This window comes from Panthera uncia, chromosome A2 (assembly GCF_023721935.1).
Source record: "Panthera uncia isolate 11264 chromosome A2, Puncia_PCG_1.0, whole genome shotgun sequence".
NCBI lineage: Eukaryota > Metazoa > Chordata > Mammalia > Carnivora > Felidae > Panthera > Panthera uncia.
Genome location: NC_064816.1, coordinates 77,878,467 through 77,902,707, shown reverse-complemented (window position 1 = coordinate 77,902,707; position 24,241 = coordinate 77,878,467). Strand labels below are relative to the sequence as shown.

The 24,241-nt window shown below is 41.5% G+C and overlaps 2 protein-coding genes across 3 annotated transcripts in view; one reads left to right on the top strand and one right to left on the bottom strand.

Annotated features, from left to right (window-relative positions):
- FBXL13 (F-box and leucine rich repeat protein 13) overlaps window positions 1–5,549 on the bottom strand; it is a 210,268-nt gene extending 204,719 nt beyond the window's left edge. For both annotated transcript variants that reach the window (XM_049642850.1, XM_049642851.1), the window contains exon 1: window positions 5,357–5,549. In XM_049642850.1, coding sequence (XP_049498807.1) covers window positions 5,357–5,431 — 75 coding nt within the window. In that variant the 5' untranslated portion in view covers window positions 5,432–5,549. The remainder of the gene's footprint in view (window positions 1–5,356) is intronic.
- A 197-nt stretch (window positions 5,550–5,746) lies between these two features.
- Window positions 5,747–24,240, top strand: ARMC10 (armadillo repeat containing 10). The gene is made up of 6 exons (XM_049642864.1): window positions 5,747–6,086; window positions 11,309–11,457; window positions 14,520–14,654; window positions 17,685–17,861; window positions 22,233–22,304; window positions 23,182–24,240. Exons 1-6 carry the CDS (start codon window positions 5,948–5,950, stop codon window positions 23,431–23,433), a joined length of 924 nt encoding a protein of 307 aa, XP_049498821.1. The 5' UTR covers window positions 5,747–5,947; the 3' UTR covers window positions 23,434–24,240.
- Window position 24,241: the final 1 nt, after the last annotated feature.

Here is a 24,241-nt window from a genome sequence, read left to right as displayed (position 1 = left end):
ACTGTGAGAAAACAAAGTTCTGTGGTTTAAGCCACCCAGTGTAATGGTACTTTGTTATGGCAGCCCAAGCAGACAAAGACACTAGCCATCTTTGATTTTGCATACACTTTACTTGTCCTTTATTGGGACAGACTTCATTTAGATAGGATTAGGGAGGCAGATATATCAGTGTCCAAAGAGAGAACCCCAAAGGAATGATAAATTCAGAAAGACAGAAGCAAGGCCACTTGTTGAATCTCCATTCATGTCCCCCAGTCTCCCCTAGAGACCTTCTCAGCTACAGGTATAGAGCGTTTTGTGATTTAAAACAAATAAGTCATTTCAACAGTTAGTCCATGACCTAGTCTCCTAGTCCATTAGGGCTTCTGTAATACAACACCATAGATTGGGTGACTTACAAACAACAGAAATTTATTTCTAGAGGCTGGGAAGTCCAAGATCAAAGTACAAGAAGATCCTGTGCCTGGTGAGAGCTGATTCCTGGTTCATAGACGGCCATCTTCTCATAGTGCCCTCACATCATAGGTGGGCAAGGGATTTCTGTGGGGCATCTGTTATAAGGGAACTGATCCCACTCATGAGGGCTCTGCCTCATGACTTAATCACTGACAAAGTCCCCACCTCCAAATACTATCACATGGAACATTAGGTTTCAACAGATGAATTTGGGGAGACCCAACATTCAGTTGATAGAATGCTCTCATCACTTCTTTCATTTTCACAATAAAATCTAATTATGGTGATTCTTGAAGATTTGAACCTAGACATCAATTTCCTTTGGTGTATGTGAGAATAGCTGTCCTATGTGTGACCCCACTGATCATTGTAAGTCACCAAGCTGACTGGCCATTATAGCCCCTCTACCCTCACTGTGCCACTCAGACTCTCCCTGAAGTTCCAGAAGCTTTGTGCTCTTGAAAAGAACAAACTTACTTAGAGACACAGTGATCACTTCTGGGTCAGGGGTAATTTTCCTTGATTTATTAAATATGTAAATACATTCTAGACCTGCATTGTCCAATATAGTAGCTACTATTTACACATGGCTACTGAGTACTTCAGACATGGTGGTCCAAATTGAGATGGGACATAAGTGTAAAATACACATCCAATTCTAAGACATAATGTGATTTCACATTGAGTCCATGTTGAAATGATAATATTCTGGACAGATTGTTTTTCTAAAATATATTAAAATTAACTTCACCAGGGCTAGCTCAGACAGCTGAGGGTCTGACTTCAGCGCAGGTCAGGATCCCACAGTTTGTGGGTCGAGCCCTGCATCAGGCTCTCTGCTGTCAGGGCGGAGCTTGCTTCAGATCCTCTGTCCCAGCTCTCTCTGCACCTCTTCCACTCACAATCTCTCTCAAAAATAAATAAGCATTAACAATTTTTTAAATTAACTTCACCTATTTATTTTTATTTCTTTAATGTATGTATTTATAGGACACCCAAATAGACAAATGCACAGAGAATGCAGGAGAAAAGTTTGGGCTAGAAACAGCTTCAAATTCACAGCTGCAAGTGGCTAAAGCCATTGAGGTATTTTCTACTGACACATGGTAGATGCCCAGCAAATATTTGCTGATGGAATGATCTAATGTACCCTCCTTAGCTTACCACACTTACCATCCCCTAAGAAAAAAAGGCTGGCTGGTGTCAAGAGCCTAATCTGTTGCTCAAAAAAAATAAGTTACCTAATGAACTTGAATTGAACATACCTGGTTCTCTTTAGAAACATTTGCTCTTAGAACTGAGCCACCATACTGTGCGGGCGTCCAAGCAGCTCATGAAGAGGCCCATATGGAGAAACCAAGCCTCCCGGCTCACAGACATAGCTGAACTCCCAGCCAACACCCAGCACCAGCTGGCCAGGCATGTGAGCAAACCATCTTAAAAGTGGATCTTAGAGGACATGCTTCAATACCGTTGACTTGGGACCTTGCTGGCAGGGGATGACTTCTTATCTACTGCCTTGATAACTTCAAGGGCCATCATTGTCTCATGTCCCACAGCAATAATGGCTTGGAGGCAGGTAATCAGAGAAAGTCTCTATGCCCATGGGCTTGCTGGGGATAGTCTGCACAGTGGCAAACACACACACACACACACACACACACACACACTAAATTAAATTAAATTAAATTAAATTAAATTAAATTAAAAAATAAAAGTAGACCTTTAACCCCTGTCCATCACCCCAGATGGTACCACATGGAGCAGAGAAAAACTGAAAAACCTTATCAGAATTCAGATTTTTGAGCAAACAAAATGATTCCTGCTGTTTTAAGTCACTAAGTTTTATAGTTGTATTACATAGCAATGGATAATTGATACAGCAAATAGAAAATGACTATACAGCCAAATGAAACCTATTATTCCATCCATCCCTAGTTACATACATTATGAGAAAAAACACCCAGCCATTACTCTCTTGTAACTTCTTATTATAGAAAACTTCAAACACAGAGAAAGTAAACAAGAGTATAATGAACCCCTGTGTACCCATAACCCAGTTTCAACAATCACCCCATTCCGTGAGACTTCTAAGTTGTTCATCTTAACAATGATTTTAAAATAACAACATATTAATGAAAGCAGGAAATGGTAGACAAAATGGATGAAAAGATGCAGAATTTTGATTGGAATGTATAAAAAAAGACTGACATTCTAAAACTGGAAAACACACTGTTTGAAATTAAAAACTCATTTGATATATTTAACAGTAGACTGGACACAGCATAAAACGGAATCAATAAACTTAAAGACAGTCAGTGAAAAATATCCAAACAAGTACAAAGAGAAAAATAGGGAAAAAACAAAACAGAACAAAAAAACCAAACCTAACATATTTATGATTGGAGTCCCAGAAGGAGTAGAGAGAACTGGGTAGAAGCATTGTTTGAAATGATCCACAATTTTCTAAAACTGATGAAAACCGTCATCAATTAGAATCAGTAGCCCAGTAAGTGAAGCAGGGGTGTTGTTTTGTTTTGTTTTGTTTTGTTTGTTTTGTTTGTTTTAAATCAGCTTCCATGCGAGGGTTTTCAGGGAAATGATATCCAGGTTTTATTTAGGATAGGTAGGTGAAGTTCAGAAGAGGTTAAATACACAGAGAATCCATGATAATGTGTGTGTGTGTGTGTGTGTGTGTGTGTGTGTGTGTACACACACACACACACACACACACACACACACACACATTCCAAAGCTTGTAGAAGATGGGTTTTGGAAAATAGCCAGTCCTGGCAAATTGGATTAGATGAATAGCTGTGCAGGAATATAAGGCACAATGAGATTTATCCTGATAGTCTCCTGGGGTTAGTGGGTTAACCAAGTTAAGGTGGGAGTGTGAGCCCCCAGAAAACTGCTCTCTTGCGCCTATTGGTAACATGGTAGCAGAAGTGAGTGAAGGACTCCTGAGAGTCATGAGAATGTCACCTTAGGCCAAGGGCACTTCTGAGGGCCTCTTTCTTCTGGGAGCAAAGCAACCTGGTAGGCTGGTGAGCAAAGGATGCTTTTACTCAAAGGAGGAGCCAGGGATTACTCTGGCAGCTTCTGAGTGTTATGGCAAGTGGAGAGCAAGATGAGGAGAGGCTATCACTTCCCTGATGTTCCCTGACCCTCAACTCAAGTCCACTTCTGCTACCTACTCCACAGCCAACCTGGACTGAGTCATCACTCTGCCCTAAATCTTAAATACAAATATTCCACTTCCTGATCCCTACCTCCTACTTTTCCAGTTCCCTCACTCAATTACTCCCTTTACACCTCTTCACTCCTTAGGAACCTTCACTTTCTGCCCATAGATCAATCTCACATCCTACTCTCATTTCCCACCCAGTTCCTTGGCCCATCAGGCACTCTGAAAAGCTTAGTTCCTTTGCCACTGCCCTTCCATACTATATGCCTGGCAAACACCTATCCTGGTTGAAATCAACTCTTATTTCTGTATCTACATGTGGTTTACTGACTGCTGCTTAAGAAAAATCACACAATGGGGAAGATGAGTACCATGCTCTCCAGATATTTTAAATATAATTGAAGTAAAACATGAATCAAACTCATCAGAAAAAAACTAAAACAATACAGATCTATATAGAACAAAAAATTAGGGTTCTCTCCTAAAACAAACATTTGCTGTCAATAGTGTTGCAATATGTTCTATGCATGCGTTATTGTTTTAACTGTAGATAGATATGGACACATAAATATATGAGTAGAGTCAATTGTAGACACTTCTGGGACAACTTGCATTTTTCCCCCTTCTTTTTAAATGTGTCTTGGAGGGCTTTTGTTTTGAAAAGGTACACATATACTTTATATACTAGCCCATTCTCTCATTCATATATAAGTTCTTTATGATTTTCACTATAATGAATATCCTTGGACAGCTTTCTGGGTACATGTGAGAGTATACCTCTAGAGTGGATCCCTAGAAATGAAATGTTTGATCAACAATATGTCTAAATTACCATCCAAAAAGGCTGTACCAAATTGTACTCCCAACTGTATAGGAGTTATTATCCCAAGCGGGCCTCTCAATACTGCCTGGTTCTTTCCTTCCCTAGCTAGACCTCTCTCCCTGTCATTCTCCACATACTTTATTTCTGCTCAAAACCCCTTCTGCAGCCTCCAACTCCACCCAAACATATCATTCTTAGCAAATATCTTACCAAATATTTGTAGAGAAAATGGAAGTCACCAGAGAACTTTCTTGGCTTCCTACCCCCAAAACTACAAAACCTATCCACCCTCTCCTGTCCTCCTTCCTCCCTTCCTGTTATAATGGTGGGGGTAGGGAACAGTCTGCTGTTTAAGGCAATCCCGGTGGTGGGGTCTTTCCCCTCACAAAGGGCCGGCTACCTTCCGTCGAGAGGTCTCTATCTTCTGCCTTCACCACTCCATCGAAACCCCAGGCTCACCGTGTGCCAAATCCACTATACCTCACCTTAGGTGGCACTATTGCCCTCTCTCTTCATAAAGCCACACTCTTCGGATATTCCTCCTCTGTTTCTAGGGCACTGCTTTCGCACTTCTCTTGTCCTCAGGCCCCTCTCGCGCCCCATGCGCCCAAACTTTAAAGTTTGGAGTTTGGGGTTTCTGCCCCGGGACCCTGTACTTTCTCCCCGAGTTAGGTCACCCATTCCCCCCTTTCAGCCACCATCACCTCCCTCTGTCCTCTCCTTTCTGATCTGTATCTTCAGCCCAGATCGCCACCCTGCTCAAGGCTAACCTCATCCAGTCCCATTCCGCCCCAGAATCCCTCCGCTCCCTCTGCGGCTAAACCCCAGCTCCACCCAGATATCTTCGGATTCTCCCCTCTGGTAACTCCGCCGCCACGTGGCTCCAGTACCTCGCAGACCTGAGGAATGTAGTTCTCTTTGAAGTAGTTCCTCAGCCGGGAGTTGGCAGTGCGTAGCGAGGCCATGACCACAGGCCCCACTGAAACTCCCCGCCTGCTTTCCGCGCCTCGCGTACCAGGCGCGGAGCAGGAGCTAAGGGCTAGCGCGTCCCGGCGTTGCCCCGGCAACCGCGGGAGAGGTGGGGGGGAGGGGCCGGGGCTGCACCTGAAGTTCCACGCCCCTACCGCCCGGGGCAGCCGGGAGGGAGGCGGGCTTCGGCCCTGGTGGGGCGGGGCCCGGGCCGAAGCGAGGGCCAGCCCGCCTCCGGACAGCGGCGGACCCCAGTGCGCCCCCTGGGAGACGCGCAGTCCTTGCGGCCCTTCACATAGCCCTGCCCCCCGCTCCTCCTCTGCCGAGCGGCCTGGACGCTTGGGGGCCGGAGTGGGCGGTGTTACTATTTTAGCAGGGCCGTTTCCGGGAGGCGGAGCTCAAGCCCCATTTCCTTTCTCGTCCTTCGGCTGGCGCTCGGGTGGCGGTGGGACCCGCTTGCTTCGGAGCCTCCCGCGCCAGGCCCAGCGCTGCGCCTCAGCCCCAGCTGTAGCATGGGCCGCTCCCGGCACGTGGGCTGGGTGGCGGCGGGCCTGGTCCTCGGGGCCGGCGCCTGCTACTGCATTTACAAGCTCACGCGGGGCCAGCGGCAAGGCGACCGCGGGCTTAGGCTGCGTCCCTCGCGCTCCGCAGGTGAGGCCGCAGGGGTGCCCAGCAGGTGGCCGGGGACGGCCGGCGGGGCCTCGGTGTTATCCCGAGGGTGCGGGTTGAAGACTGCTGGCGCTCGTGGCTCTCCCGTGCTTGCAGAGAAAGGAGCCGAGCTGGAGGAGGGAGAGCGGGAGGGAGATTCGTGAGAAGTACAAGGTCGAGAACCACAGGTGCAGAGGGCGGATCGTCCGCTTGACTGGGTGCGGGTAGGGTTCTGAGCCGCCCCTTGCCTCCATTTGGTTCAAAATCGTGGGATGAAAAGTTGCCCCGATTTTCCTGCCTGAGTGCGGCGTCACAGCGGAGGGTTGATTAGGTTTCTCAAAAGCATGTCGATTATTCCTCACGTTAAAGCTTGCTCCCGGACTCTGTGTTACCAAAGGGATTGTCCCTACTGTGGCCCGGGTTTTGCTGGCCTTGGAGCGGTAGATGATGAAATTGTGCTTGGACTTGCCCTGGAAGAAGGAACCCTTGAGGATTATCTCTGCCTGCATTGGGCCCAGCCTCCGAGGGGAGGTACCTTGATGTCACTGGTTCATACACAAAGTTGCAGAGAGATCCTGGAAGTACAGACACAGGTGTATATATCAGTTGAAACAGTTGTCTGCATGGGAGGGTACCCTCCTGGTGAACAAAGTGTGTGGTTAAATTGCCATCCAAAAGTTGATTGGTGCATTCGGGATTCTGAGGATTTGCTGAATGTTCTGGAGGAATATTTCAGGTCATGGACGCTGTTACAGAAATAATTAAAAGTAAAACTACCAACTAAGAAATTCCTCTCTACAAATAGACAAAAGAACTAAAGAGTTTTATTGTTGAATAAGCATTAAACTAGATTGCCGAGTCGTCACAGGCAATCTGCTAATGGGATTGAAAAAGAGTGCTCACTCTTTTATGTACCCAGGCAGATAAAAATCTATTTCATATTACCTGCCTGTTGGCAAGATTAACATGTCCTTAAGCGGACTTGACAACACCATTTGCTACACATAGTTCATCGTATATTCACCAGTAATTGAGGTGGCTATTTGTGTTAGCTAATTGCCTTTATCCAGAGGAAAAATAAGACTTCTCAGTATCTTTAGGATAAACAGGAGGTGACAACAGGGAGCTAGGTGCCAAGGCTAAACTCAGAGATCAGGGCTTCATCTTTCTTGATGCTTACATTTCAAACAGATAGTCCCAAAGCCTCTAAGAAACACTTTGTTGCATTGTAAACTGACAAGAGGGTTACTTAGCCTTTAAAAAGATGTTCATTTATGTCAAAGAGACAGAGGATTTACAGTTATAGCTGACTCTTGAACAACCAGGGTTTGAACTGTGCAGGTTTACTTACAAGCAGATTTTCTTCAGTAAATATATGTACAATTCTGAAAATGTATTTTTCTTATGATTTTCTTTATTATGAGAATACAGCATATAAGACCTAGAGCATACAGAATATATGTTAAATGACTGTTTTCGGTAAGGCTTCCAGTTAATGGCAGGTTGTTAGTAGTTAAGTTTTGGGGAGTCCAAAGTTATACATGGATTTTCAACTTCTCAGGCATTGGCATTCCTAGCGCCTGCCTTGTTCCAGGGTCAGCTTTACCACTTTGCTCAAGGAAACACTCTTAAGAAAACAGAATAGAGGGAAAGTGTAGTTCCTTTTGGCACAAAGGAAAACAATTTTTTTTTAAAGATCTTTATTTACCTTTACTTACAGCCTAATTTGTTGTCCTTGAGAGATTTCCATATAGGTAATTGGTCTGGTGGCCTGGACTTCAGATACCTTCTTAACCTGGTAAACGCGGATAGTGTTACTTTTAAACTTAATTTTACCAGTTTCCAAAGTCACCATTACCTTAGGTCAGGCAATTTACAAAATAAGTTGCTCATGGCCCCTTCTTCCTGAAGCTACTCACCTTTATTTTTGAAGAAGACTTGAGAAGTACCCATTTTTTTAGCATCAACCTTAGATTTCAGAAGATGATCTTTTTTGTTTTAATTGAGATATAATTCACATGTAACTTTGTACTAGTGATAGGTATACAGTATAATGATTTGATATGTATGTATTTGATATCAAATATATGGTATATATATTTGATTCAATTTGATGTATTTGATTTATGTATTTGTACATATTGCCGAACAATCACAGTAAGTTTAGTTAACATCTCTCACCTCAAAAAGTTACAGATTTTTTTGTTGAGATGAGAACTTTTAAGATGTACTCTCTTAGCAACTTTCAAATATACGATACAGTATTGCTAACTGTAGTCACCAAGCTGTACATTACATGCCTAAGACTGATTTATCTTAAACTCAGTTTGTACTCTGACCACCTTCATCCATTTTACACTCCCCCTTCGCCTGCCTCCAGCAACCCCAATCTCTATTGATTAACTCATTTTTTGTTTGTTTTTAGATTCTATATATGTGACATTATACAGTATATAAAACCTTGGTTTGAGAGCATAATTCGTTCTGGAAACATGCTTTTATCCAAAGCATTTGTATATCAAAGAGAATTTGCCCATAAGGAATAATGGAAACTCAGATGATTCATTCCACAACCGAAAGATATTCATATAAAAATGATTACAGGGGCGCCTGGGTGGCGCAGTCGGTTAAGCGTCCGGCTTCAGCCAGGTCACGATCTCGCGGTCCGTGAGTTCGAGCCCCGCGTCAGGCTCTGGGCTGATGGCTCGGAGCCTGGAGCCTGTTTCCGATTCTGTGTCTCCCTCTCTCTCTGCCCCTCCCCCGTTCATGCTCTGTCTCTCTCTGTCCCAAAAATAAATAAAAAACGTTGAAAAAAAAATTAAAAAAAAAATGATTACAATACTGTAATATAATGCAAAATAATAAAATACAAAATATAAAGAAAAATAAATTAATTAACCTGCACTTACCTTTGACAACCTTCGTGGCTGGTGTGAGGGAGATGAGAGGAGGATTACTGTGGAGAATGAGTTTCATGATCACTAACAGAGTCACTGCTGTCTACTGGCTCTGTAGAATCCTTTTTTCATGCAACTTTAACAAGGAACCTAGCCAATGACCCTTGCTTTTGCCTCCTTTTGAGGATTTTGCGGAAATGTGACATTGCATTGTCATTAAACAGATTCATTGCTCACACTGCTACAGCCTTATTTGGGTGGTGATTTTCTACAAAATTTTGCAGTTTCCCACATTTGACATATCTCCCTAATGGCATTTGAAGTGAGGGATTCCTCTGCCTCTTTCTCCTCCTCCTCCTCTGCAGACGAGATGCAGACATCGGCTTCTTATAAAATCTCGGCCACCTCTTGAATTTTGACTTCTTGAATTTTGGCCACTTGCACACCTCCTTCATACTTCTCAGTGTGAGATTTCCTTCTTCAAAAGTAATCATCTCCTTACCACCTTTTTTCCGACATTTTTCTGCATGGGGCCATTGTATACGCTCGCATGGATGTTGACTATAGTACAGTATTAATAAACTCTGGTCATATACTGTATTTAATGTAACCGGCAATGTAAGGCAGCAGAGGACAGGGTCTATATCTGCAGGCAGCCTGACCTAGAATGAAGCAAGCATTCCTAAGCTTACTCTTAATACAGAAAAGTGAAGGACTGTCCACAGGCGCTTTGAAGCGACAAAAAATACACTAGTGCCAGTTGTGAGCACCTTCCAGTGTTCTGAAAATTCACTGATTTCTGCCAAACACCGCAGCCTGAGGCTGAGCATCTGAACATGGGAGATGGTCACCCACAATCCTGCAGTGAGAGACAGAGAACACCATTGGCTCAGTTGTGATCCTGTGACATTCGGCATCACATACTGCTTGCATTGCAAGACATTGCTCTTTTATCAAGTTAGAATGTATTAGAAATGTTTGCTCATCTTGCAGAACACTCTCAGAACAAGTTACTTGCAATCCAAGGTTTTACTGTACTTAATTTTCATTACAGGAGTGATACATATTTATTGCGAAAAAGAAAAAAAAGTATTCCTAAGCACAGGATAGAAAACAAGTCATTCAAAATCCAACACCCAAAGATAACCATCTTTAATAATTTGGTATCTATTTTAAAAACAAAAAGGCACAGGGGCTTCTGGGTGGCTCAGTTAAGCTTCCAACTTCTGCTCTGGTCATGATCTCATAGTTCATGAGTTCAAGCCCCGCATCGGGCTCTGTCCTATCAGCATAGAGGCTGCTTTGGATCCTCTGTCTCCCTCTCTTTCTCTTTCAAAATAAATATATTTTTTTAAAGGCACAGATATGACATCATATAGCAACTATTGTAGGCTGCCCTTCCCCTGGCAGTGAATTGTGGACATGTCTACTGTCTAACCTGTAATCATAGGTTCATTTTTCAGGAACGAACACACAATGATGGTGTTATAAAATGGTTTCTATTCTTCCTGTGGTAATTTCTGTAAATATAGTTGTGGGTTTCTTTTAAGATAGAGCGATAAATTCTAAAAGTCACTGACCAGATCCAGTATTCAGCTGCTCTAGCTCTACTCAAAACAAGAGCTTTGCTTTTGTCCTTGTCCCCAGCAAGACTGTTATTCTAGCATCTAGAATCCCAACCAAACAAAAATGCCGCACTAGCAGCATGATTGGCTTACTCCCATAACTTTGTCTCCAGCCTGAGGTATTCTTAAAATTGTGATCAGAAAACATCTGCTTAATGCAAACCCTTTTCCTTCAATAATCTATGCCTCTAGGCAAGTGTTCCATTGGACAGGTGTACCTGATTTTTAAAAGAAGTAGAAAATGTTTCAGCATGCAGTGCCTAAGAAAGAAATACCAAGTGATCGTTGGCTAATTTCTTAATGTCTGTAAGCCTCAGTTTACCATCTGTAAATTGAGAATTATAATGGTATCTTCTTCCAAAGGTTACTGGAACATTAAATGAGATAAAGTAGATGACATGCTTAAAACTGTGCCTGGCATCAGAGTATGCATTCAATATTGTTTAAAAATATTATCTAGGGGCACTTGCGGGGAGGGGGTTTCAGTCGGTTAGGCATCTGACTCTTGATTTTGTCTCGGATCATGATCCCAGGGTTGTGGGATTGAGCCCCATGTCAGGCTCCACACTGGGCATGGAGCCTGCTTAAGATTCCCTCCCTCCCTCCCTCCCCTCACTTTCTTCTTTCTCAAAATAATAAAAATAAAAATCCTTTAATCTCCTATTGATTTTAAAGAGTTTTAAATAACTTTGTTCTTCTGCAGAAGATTTAACCGATGGTTCATACGATGATATACTAAATGTTGACCAGCTTCAGAAACTCCTCTACCTGCTTGAGTCCACTGATGATCCTATAATTATCGAAAGAGCTTTGGTCACTCTGGGTAACAATGCAGCCTTTTCAGCTAACCAAGTAAGTATCTAGTCTCAGAATGGGTGCCTCCCATTCTTATACCCTAGCAGTAATTGTGACCCTGATAAGGTACTTAATCCCAGAGCCTCACTTTCCTCATATATACGGTGTGGGGATGTATCCCTACAGCATAATGTTTGCTCCTGAAAAGCACATCCTAATAGTGACATAGTGTTACTGGGATTTGAGGTCCCCTTGAAGTTCATCACAGGCATCACGTTGGTTAGTAGATAAATGTTATCTACACCACATTTAGTATTGCATGGCTTTTTAAATTATTTGAAACTCAACCTTGTAGTTGAAAAGTGAAAACATCTAACATTGAAGTACATGCCTTCTATTATATGTAAGTCTTGTGGGGGTGGTTCTGATGCAGGTGGGCCCTTGATTGCTAACAACCACTAACCAATGTTACCTTCTACCAATAGCGACTTGGTAACACTAAGTCTCTCTAGCTCAATTTGAATGTTACCTTCTCTCTATTACTGCCACGGAGAAAAAGTAAAAAAAAAAAAAAAAAAAAAAAAAAAAAAAAAAATTGGAATGGTTTTTAACTAATGCCTTTCATTAACTTTGTCATGAAAACTATGTTGAATTTACACTCTATTTCAGTCAAGTTTTTTCCAGCATGATAAGGTTTACTGTAAAACTTTTGAGATTTATAGGGAGATATAAAAATATTTGTTGATTACTCATATTCTTTCAGTTGCAAGTGACAGAACCCAGCTTAAATTATTTAAAAATTTTTTTTAATATTTATTTATTTTTGAGAGAGAGAGAGACTGAGACAGCATGAGTGGGGGAGGGACAGAGAGAGAGGGAGACACAGAATCCGAAGCAGGGTCCAGGCTGAGTTGTTAGCACAGAGCCTGACACGGGGCTCGAACCCATGAACCATGAGATCATGACCTGAGCCAAAGTGGGACGTTCAAATGACTGAGCCACCCAGGCGCCCCCAGCTTAAATTATTTTAAACCAAAAAGGAAAACACTGAGCTCAGTTAACTTGGACATCCAAGAATAGCACTGGCTTCAGGCACAAGTGGAAACGTTTAAGGTTCCGGAATGCATTATCAGAGCTCTCCCTCCCTCCATCTTTTGGCTGTGCTTATCCCTGCTTCTTTTTGTATATTGGTTTTTTACCTCTTTGGCCACAAAAAAGTTTTCTTCACAGGATGGAAAGAAAGCCACTGGCCACCCAAGCCTCCATCCCTGAAAGGTGGAATTGCTCAGCCAGGGTCAGGTGCTGTGCTAATAAGGCTCCCCGGGCCATGGGTAGCAAGGCTTGACTCACGTGAGCATCTCACGGCCAGACAGCAGGGGATGGATGTGGTGGGTGTGAGCACGTTCGCCCAGCCGTCCCATCGGAGGCTAAATGGGAGAAAAGAGGTGCTCTGTCTGCCCCCCGGGCAGGGGGGAGCGTCACACAAACGAAAACAACAGATGGTGACTGTTAGCATGCCTATATAGTGCTGTTTCTGATGCCATTGTTTCATATCTCTCTGAAACAAACTGTAGCTTGAAGAGTGTGTCTGTAGCCACTGCTTGAACGAGTGTTTTCTTGGCTAATGGAAGTTGGTGCCCCTGGTCGTAAATTACAGTGCCTTCATCTACTTTAGTAGGATAGTTAAAACAAACAAACAAAAATCTGTTTTCTAGTAATCGCAGTTCTTTGAGAAGAACCTGGATTGCACAGGGGGTTTCTTTTTCTCCCAGTGCTGAGCCCACTCTGGACAGTAGAGTAGGGCTTGGGGCTGTTGGTAAAAAATGGATGATGGCAAGATACTCTTTTGTTCTTTTTCTCATAGAAGGGCATGTTTTGGCCCAACAGGAGTAATGTTCAGCTTACTTTTCTTGTAAGAATAGAAGCAGTTAATGCATCTTTTAATGTTGAGGACAAAGGCACATAGTAGTAGCATAGTGTTGCAACTGATGGTGAGAAATCCCCCAGATTATTATTTCTTCAGAAATTTGGGTATCATTTCCCAAATTGCGTGGAACTCCCAAGTCTTCCAGGTGTTGACAGGTGTTTCCTCTGACCCCACTCTTCCCTCTATTTTGTGTACAGTTCATGGAAATGCTATATTGAATGGTCCCCTCTTGGAGATTCCCAGTGCACATGATGAATATATGAATGCTTCACAATAAAGAAATGTTTGCACTTAATATACACAGAGTTTCTCAAAATTAACCATGAAACCTTTTTTTTTCTTTTTTTTTTTTTAATTTTTTTTTTTTCCAACGTTTTTTTATTTATTTTTGGGACAGAGAGAGACATAGCATGAACGGGGGAGGGGCAGAGAGAGAGGGAGACACAGAATCGGAAACAGGCTCCAGGCTCCGAGCCATCAGCCCAGAGCCTGACGCGGGGCTCGAACTCACGGACCGCGAGATCATGACCTGGCTGAAGTCGGACGCTTAACCGACTGCGCCACCCAGGCGCCCCGAAACCTTTTTTTTTCTTAATGGAACATCTATTAATATCTTGAGGGATTTGTGTTCCAAAGAATACAGTTTAGCAAAGCATAACACTTTTCCAAATTTGCCTATAATAGGAAAGTCCCACAACTTATTTCAGAGGAAAATCATTTGTAAATTGCTTTGAGATCATTTAAGTAGCTCTGCAAATCTTCATTGTATATCTCCAAGCTCTAGTTTTTAAATAACTATGTATCGTAATTTATTTCCAATCTATTTTCTTACCTATAAACTTATGGAAATTTAATTTTAATAAAATTTAATAATTTTTTTTTTAAATAAGAATTACAAGGGTACCTGGGTGGTTCAGTCAGTTAAGATTCCGACTTCAGCTCAGGTTGTGATCTCGCGGTTCGTGGGTTTGAGCCCTGCACTGGGCTCTTTGCTCTCAGCACAGAGCCTGCTTTGGACCCTCTGTCTCACTCTCTCTCAACAATAAATAAATAAGTAAAATAAGAAATACAGATTGTGCATAGGAAAGGTATTCCCAAAGGGTCATTAATTTTTATTTGTATTTGTAGATGCAAAAAGTTTGATGAAGGGGGTGCATATTGAAGTGATGGTCCTCGTTTTTTTCCCTCTTAGGTCATTATTCGTGAATTGGGTGGTATTCCAATCATTGGAAGCAAAATCAACAATCCCAACCACAGTATTAAAGAGAAGGCTTTAAATGCACTGAATAACCTGAGTGTGAATGTTGAAAATCAAGTGAAGATAAAGGTAAGTTAGCTGAAATCACAAATGTGTGAGTCTTCTATGGTGTTACCTAGGACCTCCATCACTTCACATAATTACCTTTTGTGTGTGTGTGTGGTGAGAACATTTAAGATCTACTCTCTCAGCACCTTTCAAGTATATAATACAGCATAGTCACCCTGTTATCCATCAGCTCCCAGAACTTACTCATCTTATACCTAGAAGCTTGTGCCTTTTGACCAAAATCTCCCCATTTCCTTCATCCCTTAGCCCCTGGCAACCACCACGCTACTCTAATTCTGTGAGTTCAGCTTTTTTAGATTCTACATATAAAAGATACCTTCAGTATTTGTCTTTTTCTGTCATGTCACTTAGCATAATGTTCTCAAGGTCTATCCATTGGTTGCTAATGGCAGGATTTCCTTCCTTTTTATGGCTGAATAATATTCGATTGTATATAGACCACATGTGCTTTATTCATTCACCTGTCACCACAGGTTATTTCTGTGTCTTGGCTGTTAAGAATAATGCTGCAGTGAACATAGTGGGTACATATGTCTTTTCAAATTATTCTTTTTGCCGTTTTCAGATAAATGCCCAGAACTGGAATTGCTAGATCGTATGGTGGTTGTATATTTAATATTTGGAGGACTCTCCATACTGCGTTCCATAGTGGCTGTACCATTTACATTCCCACCAGCAGTGCACAGGATTCCCTTTTCTCCACATCCTTGCCAAGACTTTTTTTTTTGACAGTACCCATTCTGGGTATGAGATATGACCTCACTGTGGTTTTGATTTGTATTTCCCAGAAGATTAGTGATTTCCCAGAAGATTAGTGATATTGAGCATCTTTTCATTTATCTATTGACCATATGTGTATCTTTTGGAAAAATATGTATTCAGGTCCTCTGCCCATTTTTTATGGAGAATAAGGCAGAGGAAGGAGGAATCTGAACCAGGCAGTAAGAGGTGCCTTATGCTTTTGAGTTTGGGGTTCGTTTTTTTTTTTTTTAATGTTTATTTATTTTTGAGAGACAGAATGCTAGTGCGTTAGGGGCAGAGAGAGAGGGAGACACAGAATCCGAAGCAGGCTCCAGGCTCCAAGCTGTCAGCACCAGAGCCCGACGTGGGGCTTGAACTCACGAGCCGTGAGATCATGACCTGAGCTGAAGTCAGATGCTCAACCAGCTGGGCCACCCAGGCACTCCTGGGGTTCGTTTTAATCCAAGTGTGGTAAAGGAAACTGGTCAGAGTCTGATAATATCAGCAGAAATATAAAATAAATTAGGAACTTCTATTTTTTCAGCATTCATTGAGCTCCTGCTTTGTGGTACAGAGTTTAGAAATGAACACAATTAACTCTTGTTTTAAGAAAGCTAGGAGAGAGAAGGCAACTCCATAAACAGGCATGATGCAGGGCAGAACATGAAGTACTTAAAGGAAAAATGTAAGTAAAACATTGTTGAGTACATAGAAGGACGAGATCTCATCCAAAAGTTTTGTAAAAGGTAGAGTACAACCTGGCTCTGAAGAATGTCTGGTTTCTAGAAGCAGAGTTGGGGCGGGAGGGAATTCCAAGAGAAAGGAGCAAGGGGAGGTGGGCACAGCTCCAGGAATAACCAAGGTGGCCCATCTGGTGATCTTGTTGCTAAAATTGAACCGGTGAAAAGACTCAGAGAAAATAATATTGGGGCACCTGGGTGGCTCAGTTGGTTAAGCATCTGACTTCGGGTGAGGTCATGATCTTGTGGTTCGCAAGTTTGAGCCCCAGGTCAGGCTCTATGCTGATAGTTCAGAGCCTGGAGCCTACTTCAGATTCCTTGTCCTTCTCTCTGCCCCTTCCCTGCTTGTGCGCTCTCTCAAAAATAAATAAACATTAAAAAAAAGAAAAATGCTCAATGCATTTTAGGAAATGCTTTGAAAGACATCAGCCTCTTATGAAGATATATGATTTATAAAGAGCTAAAGAAATGTCCCCCCCCCCTTTTTTTTTTCTAAGGATGGGTGGGTATGTGATGAAATTCTGGCCAAAGAGAGCCAGGTGACTTATATCAGACCTGAAACAAGACTAAAAATCTAGTCTCTCTTTATTTTACTGCCATTACTCTAGTTTCTATGGTACCATGGATACCTTTGGTTTTTTAAAAAACTTAGAATTGGCTTATGGGACAATTGATAATTTCTTAGCATTTCATATTAGGAATTTTTTTTTCTTTAGCAGTTAGAACTTCTGGTGGAGTTTTTAGTTAAGTGAATAGTAATTATCTGTGAGACCTAGTTTTTCCAAGCTGGAAAGATCCTGGCCAGAAATAGAAAACAGTTTCAGAAAACTTTCCATCACCGGTGGGTTCAATTCTGTCATGTGTGAAATAGTACTCCTGTACTGTTTGCATTTTGTTTTGCCAGTGGCAGTTAACAGTATCAGGAAGGAGGAATTTGTATGCATAAACTAGGTAAATAAGAAAACTGGGCCAAAGAGTTTTCCCTCTCCTTTTGATAGAACTAACCCTAGAGAAAAATTCTTTCACTGTTTCCTCTCTTCTTTACTTGGTAAGGATAGGGTCCTATTGTTAAGATACTTACCTTGATGCCAAATGGCCAGACATGTCTTCCTCCTTGGTCCTAGTGTGCCTAGACCAGTTAACACAGAAAGGTAGACTGAGTTGGGAAGCCCCCAATAATTGAGAGACCACTGGTGTTGAGAGCATGGTCTCTGGAATTGGACATTGCTCCCCTACCAGCTGGCTTGATATTGGGCTGGGGATCCAAGTTCCTTGAGGACTTGTCCTTATCTGTAAAATGGCCATCCTCTTCTGGATTAAGTCAGGTATATTTGTAAAATGCTCGCACATTGCCTGGCATTAACAAAAAAGCTACCCAAAGGTAGCTTTAAAAATCAAAAAAGTTCCCCAAGTTCAAGGGCTGGATAGAAATGTCTTTTCTGAGGAGCCAGTCTCATCCTGAACAACTGCCCTGCTCCACTGGGCAGAAAAGTTACTATTTAACAGACAGACTTTTGGAGAATTAAGATGCTCACTTCTTTCCCCCTAGGTATACATCAATCAAGTTTGTAAGGATGTCCTCTCTGGTCCCCTGGACTCTGCTGTGCAGCTGGCTGGACTGAGATTGTTAACAAACATGACAGTTACAAACGACCACCAGCACATGCTTCACAATTACATCACAGACCTGTTCCATGTGTTGCTTACAGGAAACGGAAGTACCAAGGTACGAATGAAACGGTTATGACTTGGAAGTGCAAGGAACTATTGCATCGAGTTTATTAAGACTGGGATTGAAAGTTTTTTATTTTTATTTTTTTTTAAGTTTGTTTAGTTTTGAGAGAGAGACAGAGTGCAAGCGGGGGAGAGGCAGAGAGAGAGGGAGACACAGAATCCAAAGCAGGCTGCAGGCTCTGAGCTGTCAGCACAGAGCCCGATGCGGGGCTTGAACCCATGAGCTGCGAGATCATGACCTGAGACGAAGTCAGACACTTAACTGACTGAGCCACCCAGGCGTCCCTGGAATTGAAAGTTTATTAAAAGGCTTTCCATGGACCCAAGAAAGTTAATTATGTTTATCCCCAAATATTCAATTTTAAAATTAATTTGTGAAAATCTGTTATTTCACTTATCCATAGATTGACATTTGTTTGATTTTCTGAAAACCAGTTTGCCTTTTACTGAGGTGACATGGGTGGCTCCCCCCACCACCAGGTATAATTATACATAATTGAGTAAAATGAGTCTCTGAGTTAATGCTGGTTGATTGAATTTTTGCTTAGCCTGGGGTTAGAAACATTTTTTTGATTTAGACATTATTTGCTGAAAAATCTTTTGAAAACCACTTTTAAATTAGTAATAGATGTCTCGGTGCTTGATTTTGACCAGTTGTGTAGATGGTAGGAGGTAACAGAGACTAACCTGAATTAAGTAGGATCTCAGGAAACACCCCATGAAAGTAACTTGGGTAAACCCCTCATATTAGTGGGCATTTTTCTCAAGTGCCATTCTTTGAGAAACAGCATAAAAACAGAAGGTAGACTAATCAAAGGTTCCGATTAGTTGGGTCGGTCATTCATCAGCGTTTTACTATATTGGTCAATGTTCTCTGGCATGGTTGAAAGAAAAACATGAGCATTTTAGAAGGACTAAACGTGAAGCCATACCCCAAATATTCAACATCACTGAAGCCATACCTCAAATATTCAACATCATCATAACCCTTATGTCTGAGGTTATCAAATGTGATGAGGAGAGCCTCACTACAGTCCTTTTAAAATTTGTTCCAGACTTTCCACATTGCCAGTAGCCAGACTTATTTGGATCTGGTCTAAGATTTACCCAAAGGCACTGAACATTAAATGTAATAATCTTATTAGCAGTATTTTTGCAGTATGCTCCATTCATACGCAGTTTCCAAAACATAAGCACCCATCGACATCTCTTTCCCCAGGGGAGCAAGGTAACTTCCAGCCTCTGAGGCGCCATGGAAACCCTTCCCTGTTCCCAGTAGCATCGCAAATATAGGACAGATCTCCTCTCCCCAGTCTGCAGCTGCTTTACCCAAAACCTCAGGAGAAACGCTGAGTTTCGAGCCAGGAGAGTCTGGCCTTGGGGCTGTATGGATCTGTCTCAGACATGGTCTGTGTTTTAATATATTTTATGACTTTTTTAGAAGGTGACTCACACCACAATAGTATGTTCTATTTTTGTTTTGTTTTTCCATTCCATTGCCTAGTACAGCATTTCTGGGATAGAAAATTTGCTTTTTTGGTCTGTCTGGGAACCTGACCCCAATTATAACATCATTTTTCCATAAAAAGTGAATGCAAAGTTCCAACTTACAAATGAGCTGCTAATGGACAATAATCCACTTGTGAGAAAATGTACCCGTTTTAGGTATTTTCTTAGTAAATAACCACCAAAATGAAAACTTATTTTTAGAAATCTTTTACTTAATTTTTTTCTCATTTATTTTTTAGAGAGAGCACATGAGTGGGGGAGAGGGGTGGGGAGACAGAGAGAATCTTAAGCAGGCTCCACACTCTCAGCATGGAGCCTAATGCAGGGGCATGACCTGAGCCAAGATCAAGAGTGCTGCTCCGCTTGAGCCACCCAAGCGCCCCTAGAAATCTTATTTTTAATAAGAGGTCTGACCATCCTATAATAATCTTTTGGGTACAGCAGTGATTCCTAACCAAGTATAAGTAATGGAAGATTAACATAAATAAACCCTGTGTTTGTTAAATCTCCAGTGAGAGCAAAGAACTAATGGCTTGAAAGAAATGTCATGGAGTCACCACAAGAGGGCACACGTGATAAGAGAAAGAGCTTAACATGGTTCAAACCAAAATACAAACACAGGTCTCCCCTGCTATCTGAAAGTAGGGCATTCCTGTAAATCTGACGCGAAGCAGCACTTAGCATTAATTCATATGGAAAAAGTTTTGAGTGGTCCCAGACCCAAGAAAAAAACCTCTCTCAGGCTTTTCTGATAGCGTGGAACAAATCTTGCTCACAGATGCACAAAATAAATCAAGATAAAGCGCAGATGCTCACAGGCACAGTTCAAAGCTATGGCTGCTTGATGCTGAGATGCCGAAAGGAGCTCCGGGGTGCATGATGCCCCCACTAATGCTGGCTGCAAAACAAGCACCCAACCCTGTTTTCATTTTTTGCCTTTTTTTTTTTGTAAAAGCGAAAATCCTCTTTGGATTTCTTTTGGATAGAGAAACAGGTACTAATTATGTAGGTCTTTTATAAAAGCACAGTGGTGGGGCGCCTGGGTGCCTCAGTCGTCTGCAGTTGGGGGATCAGGCTCCACGCTGAGCATGGAGCCTGCCTGGGATTCTCTCTTTCAAAATAAACATTTAAAAGTTTTTTAAATAGTTGATAAATAAAATTAAGCAAACCGTTTTATCCTCTTTAACAAATTAGTATGTACAACATAATCAAAGGAATATGTGCATAGATAGGATAGGTATATAAAAAGACCAGAAAGAAAATACCAAAACTTAATAGTGATTGTTTCTAGTCACGGAAATATGGGTGAATTTCCTTTTCCTTTGTGCTTTTCTATCACTTTTTCAAAATGTTCTATAGAAACACAGAGTGCCTATGTAAAAAAAAAAAAAAAAAAAAAAAAGTCTTCTCAAATAAAGATATAGGTTCCCTCCCAGGTCTGGTGGGGAGCACCTTCGCCACTCCCCACTCCTCACTTTGTGTAATTTCAGGTGTCTTTTACAAAGTATAGCTTTATATGACTGTTGTTTGTAAATAGGAATTGTATTTGATGATGTTTTTACAGTAGTCCCCCCTTATCTGTGGTTTCACTTTCCGTAGTTCGTTATCTGCTGTCAACCACATTTGGGACGTGGATGATCCTTCTGACTTACCATCAGAACGTCACTAGTAGCCAAATAATCAAAATGCCTGTGTCATTCACCTCACTTCATTTTGTCACCTTACCTCATAAGAAGGGTGAGGGGCACCTGGGTGGCTCGCTCAGTTAAGCATCTGACTCTTGACTTTGGCTCAGGTCATGATCTCATGGTTCATGAGTTCGAGCCCCACATCAGGCTCTGCACTGTCAGTGGGATTCTCCCTCTGCTCCTTCCCCACTTGCACTTGCTCTCTTTCTCTCTCTCTCTCTCTCTCAAAAATAAACATTAAAAAAATAAGGATGAGCACAGAACAATATCCTCTGAGAGTGCTCACTTCACAAACACTAAAATTCGAATGATATGTTGAGAGATCACATTCACTTGTTAATAGCACATTACTGGAATTCTGTTAACTATTGATAATCTATTACTTTGCCTAATTTGTAAATTAAACTATCCTAGGTATGTATGTGTAGGAAAAAACATAGTATATATAGGGTTTGATACTGTCCATGATTTTAGGCATGTGCTGGGGGTCTTGGAATGTATCCCTTGCAGATAGGGGGTCTACTATACTGACCAGTTATAAGTGATGGGAATGCCGATATTCTAGCTAGTCTGCTAGAAGTTAACATTTGTTTGCTGATTATTTTTATCACTGCCTATTTGAAAGATTTTAACATATTTTTCATATAAAAAAAGATCAGCTCAAAGGTTCATAGTAACCTACTAAAAAGAAAAGGGCCATATTTTTATCTAGTCTTGGTAACTGAACTGCTCCAAGATTTTCATACTTTAAATAGAAATAAATCAAGCTTTGAGAGATTCTCTTTTTGTTCCAAAGATCATATTTCACTTACCAGTAATCATAATAAAGCTCATTTATGTAACAGATGTTAAGTTTATTACCATGGGTTGGGGGTTGGGTAGGCAATGAGACATTCAGGATCTCTTCCCTGACGATGTACATGAAAAAGTAAGGTTTAAATAAGCCTGCTGTGTGAGAAGTGCTCCCGGAGTGTGCCAGGTGTGGAAGAGGAGAGAGGCCCTCACAAGATGCAAGCAGAGAGGGCTCTGTGGGGCAAAGGATTTGAGCCAGACCCGGAAGCCCAGGCAGGACTTTAGAATGTGACTGCAGTGAGAGGGCAGTATTGCCGGGAAGGGAAAATCCATGCTCACTGGTCTGAAACAAACCAGTATTATTCTTATTTCAGGTTCAAGTTTTGAAGCTGCTTGTGAATTTATCTGAAAATCCAGCCATGGCAGAAGGACTACTTGGTGCCCAAGTAAGTAGTTTACATATTTGTTTTATAAGTATACAAATATATAGATTTGGCCTAGAAAGATTTATCTCAACATGTTAACAGATTTTTTTTTTATTTGGTTCTTTTTGCCTATATATGAATTTCCTAAATTTTCTGTAATGAACATATTTTCCTTTTAAAAATCATTTTGGAAAAGTTCTCCCTGACATATTGTTATATAAATTATAATCGTTCTGCCTGTCCATTTTGGGGTACCAGTATGTCATCACGTCTCCTATACTTGACCTACTTGTGTTCGCATGTATCTTCACCTACCTAGTCCCCAGGATGTGCCAGATGCCAGGCTGAGTGCCAGGACACACCAGTGGGCGCGTGTGGCATGGTGCCTGTCCTCGTGGAGCTTGTGAGAAGAGACAAAAATATGTAACAAAACAAGATCACTAAAAGCTGTGATAAGTGTTCTGAAGAAAGCGAAGGCGGTACTGATAGCAAACAGGCGTCAACTCCTGTAAAGGAGGGAACCTGTGACAGTGACCTCATCCATGTGCCCCATGCCCATGCCCACAGTGTGCAGTGGGCAGCAAATGTCTGGGGAGTTGATGAGCTCCCTTGAGGAAACTTGGACCTTAAAAAGGATATGGGTGTTTTTCCAAATGACTACAATCTAGGACTCTAAGAAAACAGAATTTTTCAGCTAAAACTATGAAGACTCTTTTTTTCCATTGGTATACAGTATAGGGGTGCATTAAGATTTTACATTTATGTTAGGTGATTTTAGGGATAATTTTCTATGACAAGATTTTTTTAAATGTATTCAGTGTAGTTTTCAAGTGGGAAAATATACATGAAAAATATTTTCAAAAATTTAAAAAATAATAGTCATTGTTTCCTATTTCAGGTGGATTCATCATTTCTTTCCCTTTATGACGGCCATGTGGCAAAGGAGATCCTTCTTCGGGTTCTTACGCTATTTCAGAATATAAATAACTGCTGCAAAAAAGAAGGCTGTTCAGCTATGCAGCCTACTTTCCCTAAAGGTTCACTGTTTTTCCTGTTATACGGAGAAGAATGTGCCCAGAAAATGAGAGCTTTAGTTGATCACCATGATGCAGACGTGAAGGAAAAGGTAACAGTATTACCAAAATTCTAATTGGTCCTATTTTTCATCTTCCTTACCAAGGGAGCTGAAATTCTTTTCACCTGCTGAATTTAAATGGTAATTTCCTCATTAACACAACATTTCAACATTAACACAACATAACTTGCCATGGTCTTCTGGTTTATTTTGAACCATTTTATTGATACCAAATGAAGAGCTTGTTCTGAAAGCATGTCTTTTTATTTTGCTGTTTGTGGAGTTTACTTCAATTATTTCCTCTACGTGACATGACAGTTTTCTTTTTTACGTGTAAGCTAACCTGCCCTTAGAAGTGATGTGCAGTTACTTGTCTGAGACCCCATTAGTGTGTGATTAATTAGTTCGTCGGGGCTACCGCAGGAATGACCTTGTTCTCATGGTAGAGTTCCTGAGCCTTTGAGGCCACCCCCCAGCCCAGCCATACCACATGCTTCCAGAAGTCTGTTCCCAGCATTAGAGTTTAGTCTGAGTTGGTGAAAACTCTCCCCATCCTTACCACTCCCACTCAGCACACCAGCCTGTGAAGATGCCGTGTATAATCAAATGTCCATCCACAGGCAACTGGTTAAGTCACTTACCTAATCTTAGAAGAAATAAGCAAGTCTGAATGTGCTCATGTGGAAAGGCATCCATGAAACAGGCATGTGTTTTTTAAATGAACAATTTATGCTTCTATCCAGAGAGAATATTTTCTAGAATGATACCAAGATGGGACTGAGGAAAGGTCTTTTCTATGTTTACCCTTCAATTGTCTGAATTTTACTATGAGCATAAGTTTTATAATTTTTTAAATAAAAAGGAAAAGAGTTCATACACATTT

Bases quoted from the DNA above. Each gene is read 5' to 3' on its own strand.
- ARMC10 (XM_049642864.1), top strand. From the start codon at position 5,948: ATGGGCCGCTCCCGGCACGTGGGCTGGGTGGCGGCGGGCCTGGTCCTC. The intron at 11,458-14,519 runs GTAAGTATCTAG...TTTCCCTCTTAG, and splicing joins CAGCCTTTTCAGCTAACCAA to GTCATTATTCGTGAATTGGG. The intron at 14,655-17,684 runs GTAAGTTAGCTG...CTTTCCCCCTAG, and splicing joins AAAATCAAGTGAAGATAAAG to GTATACATCAATCAAGTTTG.